Source organism: Talpa occidentalis, unplaced genomic scaffold, assembly GCF_014898055.3.
Source record: "Talpa occidentalis isolate TD23 unplaced genomic scaffold, MPIMG_talOcc4v2.1 talOcc4.11, whole genome shotgun sequence".
NCBI lineage: Eukaryota > Metazoa > Chordata > Mammalia > Eulipotyphla > Talpidae > Talpa > Talpa occidentalis.
In genome coordinates, this window is record NW_023601104.1 from 29,073,275 (window position 1) to 29,091,948 (window position 18,674).

Consider the following 18,674-nt stretch of genomic DNA (forward strand, 5'->3'; position numbering starts at 1 on the left):
TGATGTCAATTTCTAGCAGAATAGTTAAGGTGAAATGTTCTGTACTTCACTGACTTTAGTCACAACTTGGGGCTAGTTACCTTAGTTTCCTATGCCTTAGTTTATTCATCAGTAAAATTGGGGATAATAGTTTTTATATAGGGCAGTGGGAACATTGAACAATATAATTTATATGAAGTGCTTAGAACCATGTCTATTGGTAAATAGATTAGCTGTTCACTATTTCCTATTGCTTCTTGGATAGACTAGGACAGAGGTCGCTAAAATTTTCCTGTAAAGGCTAGAGAGAAAATATTTCAGTCTTGCATGCCATTTACTGTCTTTCTCACATATTCTTCTCCTCCCCTCTATCATCTGTTTTAAAACAACTTTTTAAAAATGTAAAAACTCTTGGTCTAGGGCCATATTTGGGGCGTTGATCACGGTTTGCAGGCCCTTGAGCTACAGGGAACCATGTTCAGAGAGCTTTATTTAATCATTGAGTCTTAAGTATGTTCATAGGATTGAATGTTTAGAAGGTCTTTAAAATGCTGATCTACATTATGTAAAAGAAATTATTTTGAACGTTGCATACTTTTAGATTTTAATGAGGCATCAAAGGCCAGAATAAATTATCTTCCTCAGGTCATCTTGCTAATAAGAAGCAAAAGCCCTGTTTAATCTCTCTCTAAAGGTACTGCCTCTAAGCTAGTCTAGTCTTATTCAAATAAATTCTAATCACTGTTGAATTCTCCTTGTTACTCTGTGTAGTATAGCTAAACAATATGGTTGGGTTCATGGTTTGTTTTTATTTGAGGAAATTATTGAATACCTGGAAGCAAGCACCCTGAAAAGAAAAAAATGGTATGAGGGGGAGGGAATTTGAGGAATTTTTGAACAGAGATTTTGCTTTAAGCTCTTTGTTCATTTCTATAAAGTCATCTGTTTATATTATTTTCTTAGAATAAACGAGGAAACTTAAACTCAATACAAGGGAGTCCCTTAAGTACAATTTAAATTAGAAATAGAAAGATCACACTCTCAAAATTTATAGGTAGGTTTCATGGACATTTCTTTACAGTCCTCTTAAATTCATTTTTTAATAATTTCTTCCCCCTTCTTTTTAAAATAGTAACATTGAGCAGTTTTGCTGTTATTTCAAAGAATTGCCTGCTGTGGAGTTAAGGAATGGGAAAACAGCAGGAAGGCGAACATACCACACCAGGAGCCAAGGGGATAACAATGTGTGAGTTCTAAGAATATGTCCTTTCTGGCTTTGAGATACAAAACAAATGACTCTTACTGGTGATTTTCATTGCATTATGTGAGTTAATAGGTACTGACTTTTTTTAAAAATGCTTCTTCTAAAGTTTGTGTTTAATCTTAGTAAATATTGGAATTCTTTCGTTTCTATTCACTTAATAAGCAGGATAAATTTTGCAGCCTTTGTGGACTTGGACATTCTAAAATTGACAACTGTGTGTCAAATACAGATCTAGATTTAGACCATCATGAATATCATCAGTCTTTGTAAGTGGATTTGTCTGATAGTATTAGGTAAACCTGTTTGGATAATAAAACTAAATTATAGTTAGAAAATTAATTACTGGGTAATATAGCCAATTTTTAGTTGATATGGGAAAAGGAAAAATTTGACAAGTAATTGTTGAGAACCAATATGTATTCAATTCAGGTTTGGAGTCTAGGCATCTAGGACCCCATCACAGTCACCCCACATAACTACCCTAAGGACATCATTGCCGCCCTGCCCAGCACAATATCAGTTTCCATTGCCAGCATGGCTGGAGTTGGGTGCTGGCTGACTGCTATTACTGCTGCCCTTGCATCCAGAAAGGATTTGGCACTGTTTCAGCTTCTTTGTGTCACTAATTATTCCTGCTGTATATCAGCAGAACCCAGGTAACTGAGCCCCGGCTGTAAGGGATGCTGAAAAAGCAAGTATTTGGCCTTTTAGGCTATGACTGTCATCAATATTCTTAAGGTGGGGAATTCCTCAAACATAAGGTTCTGGTATTAGGAAGTCAAAAATCAACTTGTGTACCAGGGACAAGTAACAAGGTTAGAGAAAGAAGAAAGGGAAATTTTCTGAGGTTTTAATCCAGGAATTGATGAGTATGGTAGCTGAATTGACAGATACAGTAATTCAAGTTGAGAAAGTATACTAGTTTACTACACACAGAGTGTGTAGTAAATTGTACTTACACACAGTGAAACCCAAAATTAATAGTGATTTAAATATCCATGGCTTACTTTCTCATGTAAAAGTTGGAGGTTATCTGTCTAGGACTGTTGCACACAATCATCAGACGCCTTCCACTTTTCCTTTCCACCAACGCTAGGATGGGGCTCTAGAGTACCCCAATTTGTCTTCGTTCCAGCTAAGAGGAAGAAGGTAGGGTTAATAAAAAGGACACAACTCTTTTTCTTTAAGGAAATTTCTCAGGAATTGGACACATTCAAAAGTTTTTTATTCTAGGAGTTCATGTGCCCAGCAAAAAAGGAAGTTCTATTCCAGTGAGAGAAGAGGAGGATATTAGGGAGCAGTCGGGAGAATACAGAGAACAGGTACTTGAGCTTAGAGCATATTGAGTTTGAAATGACAAGAAAATATCCAGTAGAAAATTCTTGTTGGAAACAGTAGAAACCTAAATAAAAGTGATCATGAGAAAAATCTGATTTTAAGATTTGGATTTGAAAGCCATTGGTGTAGAGTCATGCATTGAAACTTTGTGACTAGATGAATTCTCTGAGGAAGAAATGAGCATGTGGTCATACACTGAGGTCTGGAAAGTACTTCTGGTGAGGGACAAGAAGGAAAAATGCAGGAGATGGAAAAAGAGATTCTATTACTCCTTTAAAGTTCTTTAAGACATATATTCTTCGTGTGTATTCCAGTAATTTGGCTTGTAACTTACCGTTTGCTTTATTGTACAACTTTGGCACACAATGAAAAACTGTGTCAGTACACAGGTCCTTGAATAATGTTTCTTTCGGTGCAGGTCATTACTTTATAATAATGAGAAGGAAAAAACCCCACCCTGCCAACAATAAAACATTATTTGAGGGCCTGTTTTCCTATACATTCTTTGGTTGCAGTTTCTAACAACCTATTGATGAAATTAAGTTAAGGCTTACTCTTAGCACTGCTGCTTACATAGGTGTTTGAGTTGCTTTTACTTAACACTCAGAAGAGATCAAACCCTTTTTATGTTTTCACTATTTATTAGGAATTTTGGACAGTTGGACATTATGCATGGAATTAGTAGCCTCTCACTAATGCTAAGGGTGTTAACCTTCCTCTTTTCCAGGTCTTTGGTGGAAGAATTTAGAAAGACACTCTGTGCTTTATGGCAAGGTAGCCAGACTGCTTTTAGCCCAGAATCTTTATTTTATGTTGTTTGGAAGATTATGCCAAATTTTAGGTAAGTACTATTTAATGATTGATACTTAAAAATATTAGTAGTATTCTTTTCATAGTTCCTGAAACATTCACTAATGAATGGTGGTATTCTAAATTATAACAAAGAACTTTTTTTCCCAGAAGAACAAAAGTTGGATAAATCAACCTAAATAAATGTGTCTGTTTAAATAGTAGGTAGCCATTAGAAACGTCATTAACAAATGTAGAACATTTTGTAATTATAAAAACGAAGCCCTTATAAATAACATATGCTTTAGAAAAACATGCTGGACAAAATTTCCTTGATTCTTTCATAATCTTAAAAGGAAAAATTACCATCATACACTCTTTTATTATTTCAACTAAAAAAATCCAGATGTCATCAGTAGAAATCAGTGGTATTATATTCATTGGTATGGTCTGGGATCTGAGACCCTTAGAAGACCAGTCCAGTCCCTTGGAATCCACTTTCCAGAAGGTAGCTAGACGACATCCTGATGTTGCCTACAGAGTTGCTGTGTTCTCTGAGCTCTCTCTCTCTAACCTCACTTGAGTTTGGAATGTCTCTGCTGTTGGAGGAGCAGGTTAGTCATCCCTGCAGGGTTTCAGGTCATAGCCAATTTGGGGTACTTGTAGGGGTTTGACAACAGTCTCTGCCATGTTTTATGGATTTTATCTTTCTGAAACAAGTCATGGTTCTTACTAGTCATGATTTTGGCACCTAAATATATGCTCCTCTCCCATCCCTCCCCCTCTTTTTTAAAAATCAGCATGCTGTAGTAAAACTTAGCAGTGTATTTTGTTCTTTTCCCTAAGTGTTTTAGATATATTGATAGTATAGAGAAATGTTTTAAGGGTAACAACTTCAATGACTTTTTCTGTTGCCTTGCTGAAAAATCTAACTTCGAGAATCTGACATGAGCTATTATTGTTACCCCTGGTCTCTCTCTCTCTTTTTTAAAGATTTATTTTATTTATTTATGCATACAAGAACTGGGATGTAGGCCAGAGGTCCTGGGTGGGACAATGCATCAGAGACAGAGTGGGGAACAGAATAGGCAGAATAAGATACACTGCTGAGGGGAGGAACGGGCGAGACAGGAGAGGTCTGCTGCGCCATGTGGTTTAGCTCCCTGGTGGGGATTGAATTCATATCACAGTGGCTGGCAATAGCTTGATAGTGCTGAGACTTAGTACCATTAGGGAGGTCCCCTGGTCTCTGTTTTGAAGGTAACTTACATGTATCATGCATTTAAATCTCCTCTCTGGGGCCTCCCCGGTGGCACAGGCATTTGAGCGCTGCACTGTGACGCTGTCCACAGACTCTGCAGCTCCAGTTCAGTCCCGGCCAGCCAGCGAGGGTCCCATATGGCGTGGCAGACCTCTCCTGTCTTGCCCGCTGCTCCCCTCAGCAGTGTATTTCATCAGTCTGCCTGTTCTGTTCCCTACACTGTCTCTGGTGAGTCCTCTCACCCTCCCGCGCATTTGGCCTGTACCCCAGTTCTTGTATAAATAAATAATCTTAAAAAAAAAAACTTAAAAAAAATAAATCTCCTTTCTGGAGAGCCTAGTTTTATAAGGATTTTAGAGTTTACTTGTTAAGAAGGGACGGTAGAAATGAGTGCTAAGTTACCATTTCTGGACTTAATTCCAAAAAAAAATTCCATTTATAGAATGCCTACTGTGTGCCAAGCACTTTAGGTTTTTTATATCTGTTCTTCCTTGAAAAACACAAATTTTTTTTTTTTAAAGATTTATATAAGAACTAGGGTACAGGTCAGAGGTGTGGGGGTAAGAGGATTCACCAGAGACAGAGTGGAGAACAGAACAGGCAGATTGACTGAAGTACACTGCTGAGGGGAGCAGCGGATGAGTCAGGAGAGGTCCGCTGCGCCATGTGGGTTGCTCCCTGGCTGGCTGGGGGATCGAACTCGTGCTGCAGAGGCTGCGGACAGCTTCATAGGTTGTGTCTTAACCCTGTGCGCCACCAGGGAGGCCCTGAAAAACAAATTTCCATCAAGGTAGGAAGCATTACCCCCATTCTAAAGAAGACAAAGCTAAGACATAGGTATAGCAACTTATTCAATCTTGTATATCTAGTCGGTGTCAGGACCAGATTTAAAATGCAGACCTTTGTGGAGTTGGTTAATGATAGATGTATTAACAGTAATGTGTGTCGACATGACTGAAAGAAACCCACTAAGTTTACACTATTCTTCTTGGTCTCTGTGGTAACTTAGGGTCCTCTTTGTACCCTAAGTCTGCCCTTTATAGTTTTATAATTCAATCGTGGCCATGATTAAATTTTTAGCTGCTTTATTTTATACATCCTAATATTCCTATGGATGAAGGGAAAAGAACTTTTGGTAAAGGTAACCAGGATGAAGAATTTGGCCACAGAGTTCCCAGAATGGTTTCTACTACACCTATATTCTTAGATTTCTTTAATGAGTGGTTAGAATAGGGTGCCTTTTTAAATTGCTGAATAATGGTCCATTTTATACATACACAGATAGTGTAACATCTTCTTCCTCTCATTTGTTGTTGGGCACCTAGGTGGTTTCCATAGCTTGACTATTTAAATAGTGCTGCAGTATATACAGGAGTACATATGTCCGTTTGAATTAGTGTTTTTGTATACTTCGGACCGATACCTAGAAGTGGGATTGCTGGATAGTACTGTAGATATAAAATGTTTTGATAAACCTCCTTACTGTTTCCCGTAGAGACTGGACCAGTCTACATTCCTACCACCAGTCTACATTCTCCACAACCTCACCTATACTTCTTCTGGTCTTTTTGCTATGGGCTATTCAGACAGGTGTGAGGTTGTGTGTCACTGTGGTTTTGATTTGAATTTCCCTCATAATAAGTGATGATGAGCACTTTTTTCATGTGCCTTTTGGCCAGCTGTGCCTTTTGTCTTTGAAGAAGTGTCTGTTTTGTTCATCTGCCCATTTTTTGATTGGGTTGTTTTCTTCTTGTTGTCTGAGTTCTTTGTAGATTTTGGATATTAGCCCATTGTCAGATGTATGTTGTGCAAATACTTACCCCCATTTGGTAGGATGCCTTTTGGTTTTAATCATATTTTCTTTCGCTGTGCAGAAGCTTTTTAACTTGATGTAGTCCCAATTGTTTATTTTTCCTTTTGTTTCTCTTGCCATTGTGGTTGAATCCCCAAAGACATCATGAAGCCAGTGATGTGGAGTGTCTTGCCTATGTTTTCTTCTCTGTCCAAGTTGTTGATTCATTTTGAGTTTTCTCTTGTTTTTTTTTTTTTTTGGTGAATGGTGTAAGAGAATGAATGGCCTGGTTTCATTCTTTTGCAGTGTTGCTGTCCAGTTTTCCCAACACCATTTGTTGAGAAGCCCTCTTACTCCATTGTTTGTTCTTGACTCCTTTGTCTTAAATTAACTGTCCATATAAATATGGGTTTATTTCTGGACTCTTAATTCCATTCCATTGACCTGTGCATCTATTTTCCATTCCATTGACCTGTGCATCTATTTTAATACCATATCATTTGATTACTATTGCTTTGTAGTATAATTTGAAGTCTGGGAATGTAATATCTCCTTTTTGTCATCATTGTTTTCACTGTCAGGGTCTTTTGTGGTTCTGTATAAATTTTACTAATGTTTGCTCTATTTCCTTGAAAAAAGCTACTGGAATTTTGATAGGGATTGCATTAAATCTGTATATTGCTTTGGGTAATATAGTCATTTTAACAATGTTAATGCTTCCAATCCATGTGCATGGAATATCTTTCCATGTCCTTGTGTCTTTACAAATGGTGTTGGGAAAACTGGACAGTCACATGCAAACTACCCTTACTAGGTATTTAATTCTTTTTGATGTGATTGTAAATGAGATCATTATTTTTTATTTCTTTCCCCTAAAATGTGTTGCTTACACATAGGAATACAACAGGATATTAAGTTTGTGGTCTGCCATTTTAGTGTACTGATTCATTGTTTCTAATGGTTTTTAGTAGTCTTTTGGAGTTGTCTATGTGTATCATTATTTCATCTGAAAAGAGGGAGTTTTACTTCTTTTCCAATTGGACTCCTTTTCTTTCTTTCTCTTGTCTAATTCCTCTCTCTAGGATTTCTGATACTGTGTGGAGTAGTAGTGTCATGAGAGTGACATCCTTGTTTTGTACCTGATCTCAGAGGAGAAGCTTTCACCATTCAGTATGATATTAGCTTTGGATTTGCTGTAAATGGCCTTTATTATGTTGAGGTTATGTTTCTTCTGTGCCCGTTTTATTGAGCATTTTCATCATAAATGGGTGTTGGATCTTGTTAAATGGTTTCTTTGCATCTATTAATAGGATCATGAGATTTTTTACTTTGATTATTGTTTCAATTTCCTTGCTTGTAATTGGTCTGTTCACATTTTCTATTTCTTCCTGATTCAATCTTAACAATTCTAAGAATTCATGATTTCTTCTAGATTTTCCAATTTGTTGACATAAAGATGTTCATAGTAGTCTGTATCCTCTGTATTTTTGATTTTTTTAACTTTGCTTTCATTTATGATTCTGTTTGTTAGAATTTCTGTTAGAATTTCTTTTTTCCCCCTTAGCCTAGCTAGAGGCTTGTCTTTTAAAAAAACAAAACAAAAACCGCTTTTGGTTTCATAGATAAATTTACTGTCTTTTATTTCTAATTTCTGTTATTTCCTTCCCTCTGTGGCTTTTAGTTTCATTTGTTTTTCTAGTTCCTTAAGGTATAAAGTTAGATTGTTCAGATGAATTTTTTTTAATATAAGCCCTGTATTGTTAGAAATTTTCCCCTCTGTATTTATAGCTATTATTCTTATAATGTATGTAGGGTAAAGTTCTTATAACATGCATGCGTGAAAGCATGTGAACCTTGAATTATGTTTCTGTTATATTTATAATCCCAAAGTAAATGTTTTTGTATATGAAGTCCATTTTCTTTGACTTAATCTTGATTAACATAAGAATGTCTAGGGAATCTGATCTCTTGGAATGAAATATGAGGATTCTGAAATACAAAAATGCGTGTAGTTGTGGGTACAACTTTTCAGTTATTAAATAATGCAGAAAGAAAGAAATACTCTAAATATAGTCAACAACTTTGGATATGGAAATCATATCCATAATAGGCTTTTACCTGGTGGGGAAACTATTCCTGAAGTTTGACCTTACCAACATAAATATCAATACATTTCTTGTGGCTTCCTAGTGTGCCTGTCCATTCCTTTTCTTTTTCATAAAAATAAAGCTATACTTAAGTAGGTAATATACACATGGTTCCAAATTTCAAAAGGTGAAAAAGATATGCAATGAAAGTGTTTTCTTTTACTCTATTCCCAACCTTTCATTTTGCTTTCCAGGCTAACCATATTTACTAGATTTTTGTGTCTCCTTTCAGTGATACTGTGGGAATATATAGCTAATGTAGTCTGTTTCATAGCTGCAAGTATTCCACATTATGGCTTTATTATATTTTATGTAATAGTCTCCTGCCACTGGTTATGTAGGTTCTGTCAAATCTTTGGTTGTTCTAAACAGTGCTGTAGCCAATAGTCTCAAGCATACATGGGCTAGTATTTAAAAGAAGAATTACTGCGTCATAGGATATTTGTGTTTGTAATGCTGATAGCCTTATGCTAGTTTTTATTACTTCTTGTTTAACTTAACATGATTTTTTCCTGTTGCCTCTTTGTCATTTGCCTTCTTGTGTACAGTATTTGCTTTGTAGTCCCCACTTCTTTCTTTAGGATCCAGCTTAATGCTAACACTCTCCAGGAAAGCCTCTTAACAGTTCAAATCTGGTCATGGGAATTTATTCCATTGCTCCTCATACAATGTATGTGCTGTTGGTACTTTCATGTACACCCCAATTTAACATATTTGCCTTGACTTTCATAACAGTTTTGTTTTTTAAAATCAGTTTTGGTAATTGTTTAAAAATGATGGGTAGATACATTATTGAAATGACCTTAAGTTTGCTAGCTCTTGTATAATATGGCTCTTTAGGAAATATAAAAAAATCTCTATAGACAGTAATTTACATGTGCTATTTTAACAGTATTTTGGGGTATTAATAGAGAACTTTAAAAAATACTATGCTATTTTTTGTGTTTGTGTATGACATTATTTTTATCATTATATTTGGTCTTTTTGCCTTGAAGAAATTCAGCCATGATTGGTGCTACATACTGGATAGGAATTTTCATGAATCTTGATATTTTAAACATGAACAGATACCTAAAATGTTAGTGTGTTCTAGGTGTTTTAGAAGTTTGTTCTAGAGTTACAGAACTTAATTATGATGAGATATATCCTATTCGATAGTGGTCTTTTGCTATTTTGCACATTATGGATGAGTACTGCCAAAACAAGAATTGTCCAATGCACAGATTTATGTCACAGTTATCCCGGCTGGGGCATCACACAGTGCTTGTGTGTGTGTATGTATTATGTGGTGTCTGTTTCATTATTTGGAATATATGCTTTTCACACTCAAGTCAGGTACAAAGTAATGTTTTCTTTGATTATTGGAAAATTTCTTTCAGATTTGGGTATATATGGCCTGCTTCCTTGTGCCAAAAATTGTTTTGTTGTGAAAAGACAGTTGCTCTTGTGATCCTATGCATTGTGCCTCAGCAGTGTCCCTCATTCAGAAGGAATACTTTATGATCTTTTAGAATTTCTATATTTGCAATGTGCTCTCCAATGATTACTTCTCATAACATCATCAAAACAGAGTATGTGTAGGCATTCAGGAGAAAGAGGTAACCTTTATCCAAGGTGACACATGAGTGAAGATTAAGAGCAATGTTAAAATTGGAGCCACTGTTACTTCCCTCTGTTTTCCTTTTTCTCCTTTAATTCTGGTCTGTCACAGAGATATACCATCTGATTCTTTATAAATCCATTTCCTCACTAATACACAAACAGCTGTTTGGCTGCTATCGCTGAATATTTTCCATACAAAACATGAACATTGCACCCAAATGTGAACAGTGTTCCTTAATATGAACACCCATCAAGAGAAACCTAACTGACTACAGTGGGAACTCTGAAACCCAGATTTGTAGGAGTAGGAAATTTAATATCTTTAATGTTTATTAACACTTTCAGGTAGGTCGTCAAAGTTTTATGACAATATTTTAAAATGGAGTTATAAATGTCTCTTTAGTCAGAATCAGAATGGCCTAATCTTAGAAGAATCAGATGTTTTTTGGTAAATAAAACAAATTGAAACAGAAACCCATAATTTACCTTATAAAACACCTGAGTATTCCATTTATCATTAGGTTATGTAGGTCAAAAACCATGTTTCCAGTGGCGAAGGGAACATTCCTTAATGTACATTTTGCAGATTGTTTTTTAAAAAGTATGTTTGATGAAAATACAAATTGACAGAGTACTGGTTTCATGATGCACTTAGAGAGATGGTGATTAGGTATTAGGTTATTTTGTTGCGAGAATGAAACATTTTCATGTATAATAAATTTCAGATATGATCTAAAATATCTGAGTTACAAGAAAAGATGTGGGAAGGAACTACCAACTTTGAATCCTTATGACTGAATTTTAACTTTTTTTCATTAGAATAAATGAAGTTCATTAATAGCTATTCTACAAAGAATGGCTATTAGAATTACTTGAACATATATTGATATTTAAATAGTTCAGAAAGTTAAATTAGAGTCACTTTAGCATTTCACCTTAAGTTCTTATTGGTAGGTAGATCTTTTCATAATAAATAGTTTAGTGGTGGGAAATACATGCTTAGGAACACTTGGGTTGAAACAAATTTTGATTAAGGAACATTGCCTGGAAGAGTGGGGAAAATTTTGATTGAAGACCAGAAGACCTTGCATAGTTGTTTTTTTTTTTTAAGATTGATTTATTTATACAAGCACTGGGTACAGTCAGAAGCGCGGGAGGGCGAGAGAATTCACCAGAGCCAGAGCGGGGAGCAGAGCAGGCAGAAGGACCGAGGTACACTGCTGAGGGGAGCAGCGGGCGGCAGGAGAGGTCTGCGCGCCATGTGGGACCCTCCTCCGGTGGCCGGGGAGCAGCCGGGGAGCAGCCGGGGAGCAGCCGGTGCTACAGAGGCTGCGGGCAGCTTCGCAACCCGGTGCTCAACCGCTGCGCCACTGGAGAAGCCCAGAAGACCTTGCATAAAGAGAACTTCCCATGCTGGCAAAATACAGGCATAAATCTTTTTCCTCCATTATTTTATGAAAATTCTTCATGTATTGTCACTTGATTTATCTACATTAACCTCTATGACATTCCAACTGGGCCAACTTCATTTTCTGTCACACGTCATTACGTGTCATTAACTAACTGTTCATTTGCCAGTGATCCATATTAATGTAAGAGTTCCAAAGAAACTGTTACTGTAGATATTCAAGTTTTAGATGGAGTAGAATTGTTTACAATTCAATACATCTTAAAAAGTATTTTTAAAATGTCTTGAATCAGATTAGGATACAAGTATAGAATGTTAGTCATATTTATTTATTAGACTGATGAATTAGACCTTTCTTTGGTGAGTGTAAGATATGAAATTTTAACATTTGACCGTCTTCTGAAGGAACCATGTGGGACAGGGGGAGATTCCATTCAGGAGCTATGGGGTTTACAGTTCCATCTCTGATACTTACTTTCAAGTAATGCTCAGACAGGAGGAGCCCTGGGAGGATCCCTATGATAATCTTCCTGTAGGAAGTTAGGCAAATCACACATACCCCCCCCCTTTTTTTTTTTTTGCCCCTTCAGTTGTAGTAGAAGACAAATTTTATGTGGAATGGGGATGAAAGGCCAGGGAGCTTTGCTGTGCTCCAAGAGCAGGGCTGCAGCCTTTCCCAATGCTTTGCCCTCTGGTGACAAACTGTTTCTGTTTGCTTTAAGGGGCTATCAGCAACAGGATGCCCATGAATTCATGCGCTACCTTTTGGACCACCTGCACTTGGAACTCCAGGGCGGTTTCAATGGTGTTTCCCTCTCAGCAATTCTGCAGGAGAATTCTACTCTATCTGCAAGTAACAAATGTTGCATGTAAGATGGTTTCTTTTTCTTTTAGGAAGACCTCAGACCTTTCTGTAGGTATTAGATTTATAGAAGGTGGAGCGTATTGACCTTTGCTGAAGCTTTTTTGTGCTTGAGCTACAAGTGGCTGTGTCTCTGCCGCCTCCTTCCAGAGAACAGACAGCTTATGTTTACATCGGGGGTGGGGATTGAAAATATAGCACTTATTTTGAACATGAATTTTCATTTTGGACTTGAACTTCCTAAAAGTTTGTTACTTACGAAATCAAGCATTTGTAGGTTCTCAGAATATTTTCTGACCTCACAGTATGAACAAAACTAGCCTACTTGATTCTTTTTCAAGGTCTTAATATCCCAAAACATTCATTGAGATGAGAATGTTTACTTTGATTGAGGTAGGATGCTTTACTGTTATTTTAGCCTGGATTTTGGTTAAGTGCAGTTTCCTTTGTTCACAATTTGAAAAGTTTTGTTTTGTATGCAGAAAAGGGATTTACAAAACAAAAACCCCAAAGGGAAAAAGAATAATATTTAGGGACCACTGTAGAATTGCCTAAATTTGATTTAGTACGATAAGGTCTTTTTAATGGTAAAGCAGACTCATAGGAAATCTGGCCTTGCCAGTTCCTAGTAGCTGTGTTTCCATTTAGAGTCCAGTACAGAAAGGGAAGACCTCTGACCTGGTAGAATTGTTCTTATTGCGAGCACCAAATTTAAAGAAACTTTTTTTCATTTTATGATAGCATATTCATACACAAAGACTATCAAACTGGACTCTATCAAGGATAGGCTGTGTGAATGAGGAGGTATATATGCTCTTAGTATTTTTTTTTAAAGATTTATTTATTTTAAATATGCTTAACTTTATGTATGTATGTATGTATGTATGTATGTATGTATGCAAGCACTGGGTATAGTCAGAAGCACGGGAGGGTGAGAGAATTCACCAGAGCCAGAGTGGGGAGCAGAGCAGGCAGAAGGACCAAAGTACACTGCTGAGGGGAGCAGCGGGTCGCAGGAGAGGTCTGCGCGCCATGCGGGACCCTCGCCCGAGGGCCGGGGAGCAGCTGGGGATGGAACCGGTGCCACAGAGGCCGCGGAGGCTTCGGGCAGCTTTGCAACCCAGCGCTCAACCGCTGCTCCACCGGGGGAGGCCCTGCTCTTAGTATTTTATAGGAGGCCCAGGACACCCTCATGGAGTCCCATTGTAATATTCATAGGATGTTTTTAATAACTAATGAATTTTCAGTATTCCATATGCTTTCATGATATTTTGAAGACTTAATTGCAAGTTCCATTAGTGAGTTAGGATGAGAAAAAAATGAAATATCAAAAATCACATTTCCTGAAATTCATTGGAATAGGCATTTCAGGATATTTGCTAAAACTAGAAAAAAAAATCTGAATATTTGTGTTTACTTGTGCAAAATAACCCTACTGAAGTTGGAGGTGGTAATATGGTAGACATAAGTGGCAGATTGGTCCTTTTTAGTACACAGATCGTTAATGCCTTTATGAAGACACCCAACAGCATAAGTCTAAGTAGCTAGTATTTAAAATAAGTAGTAGTATACTAATCTTAATACACATCACTGAGGCAAGGACTGATTTAGTACACTTTTCTCAGAGGAAGAAATTTTAAAAGAACTATATGAAGCTTCAATATACTGCTTTTTAATAAAAGCTTGCATTTTTAATTAAAGCCAGCATTGTATGTGAACTTTAGTGTGAAAGGATCAGTCATAATCTCTATTGTCAATAGATATTTTGGGGGGTATATCCTATAGCTGGATATCAGAACCTGAAATGTCATTATGTCTAACAGTTCCCAGTGTATCTTTTTGTTTATAGCTTAAGATTTAGAAAAAAAAAATGCTGCAATGTATTTCTTTTGCTGGTGAGGAATGAAGCCCTTTCCTAGAAGATGAAGCAAACTTTTAAATAATAGAATTGCCTGGGTATGTTTTGTCTGTCTTACCATTGCAGCAGTCTTAATTTGGAGCAGCTTAGAAAGTACAGTTTAGTGTATTGTTATTGACTGCAAATGACGAAACCACAACAAATTGCTGCTAGCATAAAAGAGCATTTACTGATTCAGTAACTGCCTAAGTGCACAAAGGTTAGTATGTAAGTGTTCATCATAGTACTGTTGATAGCAAACAAAATAATTGGTTATTTTGGTTAATTTATTGGTTAAATTAAGAGGAGCAGTATCACGTTAAGAGCAGCTGCTCAGAACAGACCAGTTGTGTGACCTTGGATCAAGTTACTAGTCTTTGGACATCAGCTTCCTGGTCTGTGAAATGGGGGATAAATGATTCCACTTCACAAAGCTGGCTGTGAGGGTTAATTTATTTAAAAAATGGAAAGTACTTAGAATGGAACAGGCATGTATTAAGTACTCTTTGTTATGCATGTTATGCAACTATCAAAAAGAATGGTTTACATGTTCAAATTATATATACGGGGGAGCAGGTGTTTATCCTAATACTAATATGCTTGTAAGGGCTTTCTTTTTGAAAAGTAATATACATATATACTTTTTTTTATAATAAATTTTATTTTTATAATCCCCATACAATTGCAACCCCCTTATTTTAACCCCAATCCCACCCCCCACTGTGTGCCTCTGGTTCATAGTTTGTTGATTTTGATTTTCACTTTCTTATAGTTATTCATTTTCCTGGTCCCTTATTTGAGTTTTCTAGATTCCTGCTATGAGTGAGACCATCCGGTATTTTTCTTTTTACATATATACCTTATTTCATCTTCACACCTGAGATAAGATAATCTTGTTTAACACCCGACGAACCTGAGAGGACAATTCACTTTTTGTTGTCCTTAAAGTGTGTTCTAGATCTCAATAAGAAAGGTATTTACAGTATTGTTTTATGTGAGCTTTTTTTAAAAAAAGGATCTATGTATATAGGCGCTGGGGTACAGGCCGGATGCACAGCAGGATGGGGATTCGCCGGGGGCGGGGCGGGCGGGCAGATGGGCGGAGCCGCTCCGCCCAGGCCGGGATCGGGCCTGGGGAGCCTGCACTGCGGGCCGAGGCCGGGATCGAACCTGCACTGCGGGGGCTGGTGCACAGCTTTGCAGTGCTGCTGCTCAGCAGCCTGAGCCACTGGGGGGGGTCCCCCCTTATGTAAGCTTTTAAAAAGCCTTAAAGTGCTGCAGTAACCAGCACTGCAGAGGCTCCCCTATGTGAGCTTTTAATAAAGCCTTAATTGGGTTGCTCCAATGCTGCCGAGTAACCAGCACTGCAGAGGCTCCCTTATGTGAGCTTTTAATAAAGCCTTAATCTAAAAAAGCCTTAATCGGGTTGCTCCAATGCTGCCGGCGGGGATCGAGCCGGCACTGCGGAGGTTGATGGGCAGTTTCACAGCGCTGCGCTTAGCCGCCTGCGCCACTAGGGCGGCCCCCTTCTGTGAGCTTCTAAAAAGCCTTAATCATAGTAACCAGCACTGCAGAGGCTGCGGACAGCTTCACAGCGCTGCACTCAACTGCCTGAGCCACCAGGGAGGGTCCCTTAAGGGAGGTTCCCTTATGTGAGCTTTTAAAAAAGCTTTAATCGGGTTTTTCAGAGGCCAGCGGGGATCGAACTGGCACTGCAGAGGCTGCAGACGGCTTCACAGCACTGCACGCAACCGCCTGCACCACCAGGGAGGTCCCCTTATGTGAGCTTTTAAAAAGCCTTAATCATAGTAACATCCAGCAATTCAATTGTGCGGTCATAGCTACTGGTAACATGTTATTAAATTCTTTACCTCTTTTTCCCCTAATCAGTCAGCCGACCACCTAAAAAACTATCTCTAATTGAGGTTGTTGTTGAGAGTAATTTGACAGCTCCCTATAGTATGAGAGGCCTTGCAAAGATTCCAGTATAATGCAGTTTCCTCATTTCTGGGGAATATATTTGGGGACATCCTCTTGTTCTGCTGCACAGGCATGTACATGATGCATTTGTTAGTGATGGCCAATGACCAGTTACTTTTAGAGAAAGCAGTGGGTTTGGGGAAGGCCAGTCCAAGACTCAATAAACCTGTTCATTTCATATAAGTCTACTTAGGTTTGAATTTTTTTTTTTTTGGTAATGTAAATGAGATACGTATTTCCCCTAAGTGAATTACCTTTAGAAGTTTAATTTTGTTTGTTGGGCCTCCCTGGTGGTGCAGGCGGTTGAGTGCATCACTGTGAGGCTGTCCACGGCCTCTGCAGTGCCAGTTTGATCCCCGCCAGCCTCAGAGCAGGCCACATGGCGAGCAGACCTCTCCTGTGTCACCCGCTGCTCCCCTCAGCAGTGTTTCGTCAGTCTGCCTGTTCTGATCCCTGCTCTGTCTCTGGTGAATCCTCTCACCCTCCTGCGCATCTGGCCTGTACCCCAGTTCTTATATAAATAAAATAAATCTTTAAAAAAAAAGTTCAATTTGTACTGAGATGTTTTCCTCTGGTGATTTTCTTTAGAAACGGAGCATCTACAGTTGTCACGGCTATATTCGGAGGCATCCTTCAAAATGAGGTTAACTGCCTCATATGTGGAACAGAATCTAGAAAGTTTGATCCATTCCTAGGTAAGACTTTTCATTAAATAATTTTAATGTTAAGACAGTAAATAAAGAAATCTTAAATTTTGAAATTACTTAAGTGTGGTTATATGCTTTTAACAGCTCTTTTCCTATTTCATTTCAAGACCTTTCTTTAGATATTCCAAGTCAGTTCAGAAATAAGCGCTCTAAGAATCAAGAAAATGGACCAGTTTGTTCATTACGAGGTAATGACACTTTAACGTTACAGAGTTTTTTCCCTCCCTCTATAATACCTGAATAGATTTATAAGCGCCATCAACACATGATATGTTAATAGCTATAATGCATTGTGTTATAACTTAACAGAAATCAAACCTGAATGTCTTAGAATGTTTTTGGATATTTAATAAAAATACCTGCCAGAGATAGTAGGTCAAGCATTAAAAGTATAAAGATAATTTGATCATTTAGAAAGGAAATCAGTAAGAAATTATTTATCTTGAGGCTCTCTAATTTCTCGGGTCAGAACAGTATTATCGACATTTATAAAAACAAAATAGGTCTGGTCTCTCTCTATATATACACACACACACATTTTTACTGACGTTTAACAAAAGCCAGTAAGTCTAGATAATCTTTGATTATAAAATTCAGAATCAGGTTTCCGTCCTGTCTCCCCATCTGGAATTGATCATATAATTGCTGGCTTCTTACCTATCCAAGAAAGCTTTCATGATGAGACTTTCCTTTCTTTGGCCTGTCCAGGAGCAGAGTATGTTACATGGCTTAGGTGGTTGGTTGCTACTATAAGAAAGGTAACAAAAGGATTTGACTCACTGAAATCTGATGTGATTGGTATTAGCTTTAGGGGCCTCAGACCATCCGCAGGTGTTTAGCGTTTGACTGGACTGGACACATGCCTTCTGTATTCTCAGATTTGATTTTAATTTTGTTAAAGTGCTTACTGTTAGCTGGAAGTAGACAACAGTGATTTTTTTAAAAATGAGAAGTTACAGGCAGTTAAGGGCACTACTTTCTTGGACATCCAGAGTATGATGAATTTTAGTTGATTGATATGCCTGTGGCCTTATTAAATGGGAGATATGTGGTTAGTAGCCTGCTTGGAAGAAAATACTTGTGTGTTCTTTGGATCTGTAATTGTTAAGCTTATTTTCCATTTAAAAGGGAAAGGTAATGAAAAAAAAAAAAAAAAAAAAAAAAGGGAAAGGTAATGGTGAAAAAGACCTTTGGAATTTGAAGTTATTTAAAGTATGCATAATGAGAAGCTAAAGTATATAACCCTAGTTCTAACATGCCATCAAAAAGAAAAAAATGTAAATTATAGATCAAAGAATCCTAAACAAAATATTAGCAAATGGAATCTTATACTACAACAGTAATATTACAGAGATCAAGTAGGATTTAGTCCAATAAAACAAAACCTTTAGGGAAGGGAAGTCAAAATATCTAAATAGGTTTTGATCAAATTCCAAATCCATTATTACTGTTTAAAAGAAGGGAAAAAACCTTATGAACTTTTAAACTAGGGATAGAAATGTTCTTAATTTGATGAGGCTTATCCATCAAAGCTATCAGTGATCATCATAACAGTGAGGCACTCAGGATTTTCTGTTAGTTGGGAAGCCTAGTGAGGGACAAGGCCGAAGAAATAAGAATAATGAAGAGGAACAATCAAATTGATTAT

General features: G+C 37.4%; 1 protein-coding gene across 15 annotated transcripts in view; it reads left to right on the forward strand.

The window, feature by feature from the left end:
- The window catches only part of USP3 (ubiquitin specific peptidase 3), a 210,770-nt gene that overhangs the window by 165,091 nt on the left and 27,005 nt on the right, over nucleotides 1–18,674 (forward strand). For all 15 annotated transcript variants that reach the window (XM_054687963.1, XM_054687969.1, XM_037502653.2 and 12 more), the window contains 5 exons: nucleotides 1,112–1,225; nucleotides 3,309–3,422; nucleotides 12,303–12,449; nucleotides 16,908–17,014; nucleotides 17,134–17,214. In XM_054687963.1, coding sequence (XP_054543938.1) covers nucleotides 1,112–1,225; nucleotides 3,309–3,422; nucleotides 12,303–12,449; nucleotides 16,908–17,014; nucleotides 17,134–17,214 — 563 coding nt within the window. The remainder of the gene's footprint in view (nucleotides 1–1,111; nucleotides 1,226–3,308; nucleotides 3,423–12,302; nucleotides 12,450–16,907; nucleotides 17,015–17,133; nucleotides 17,215–18,674) is intronic.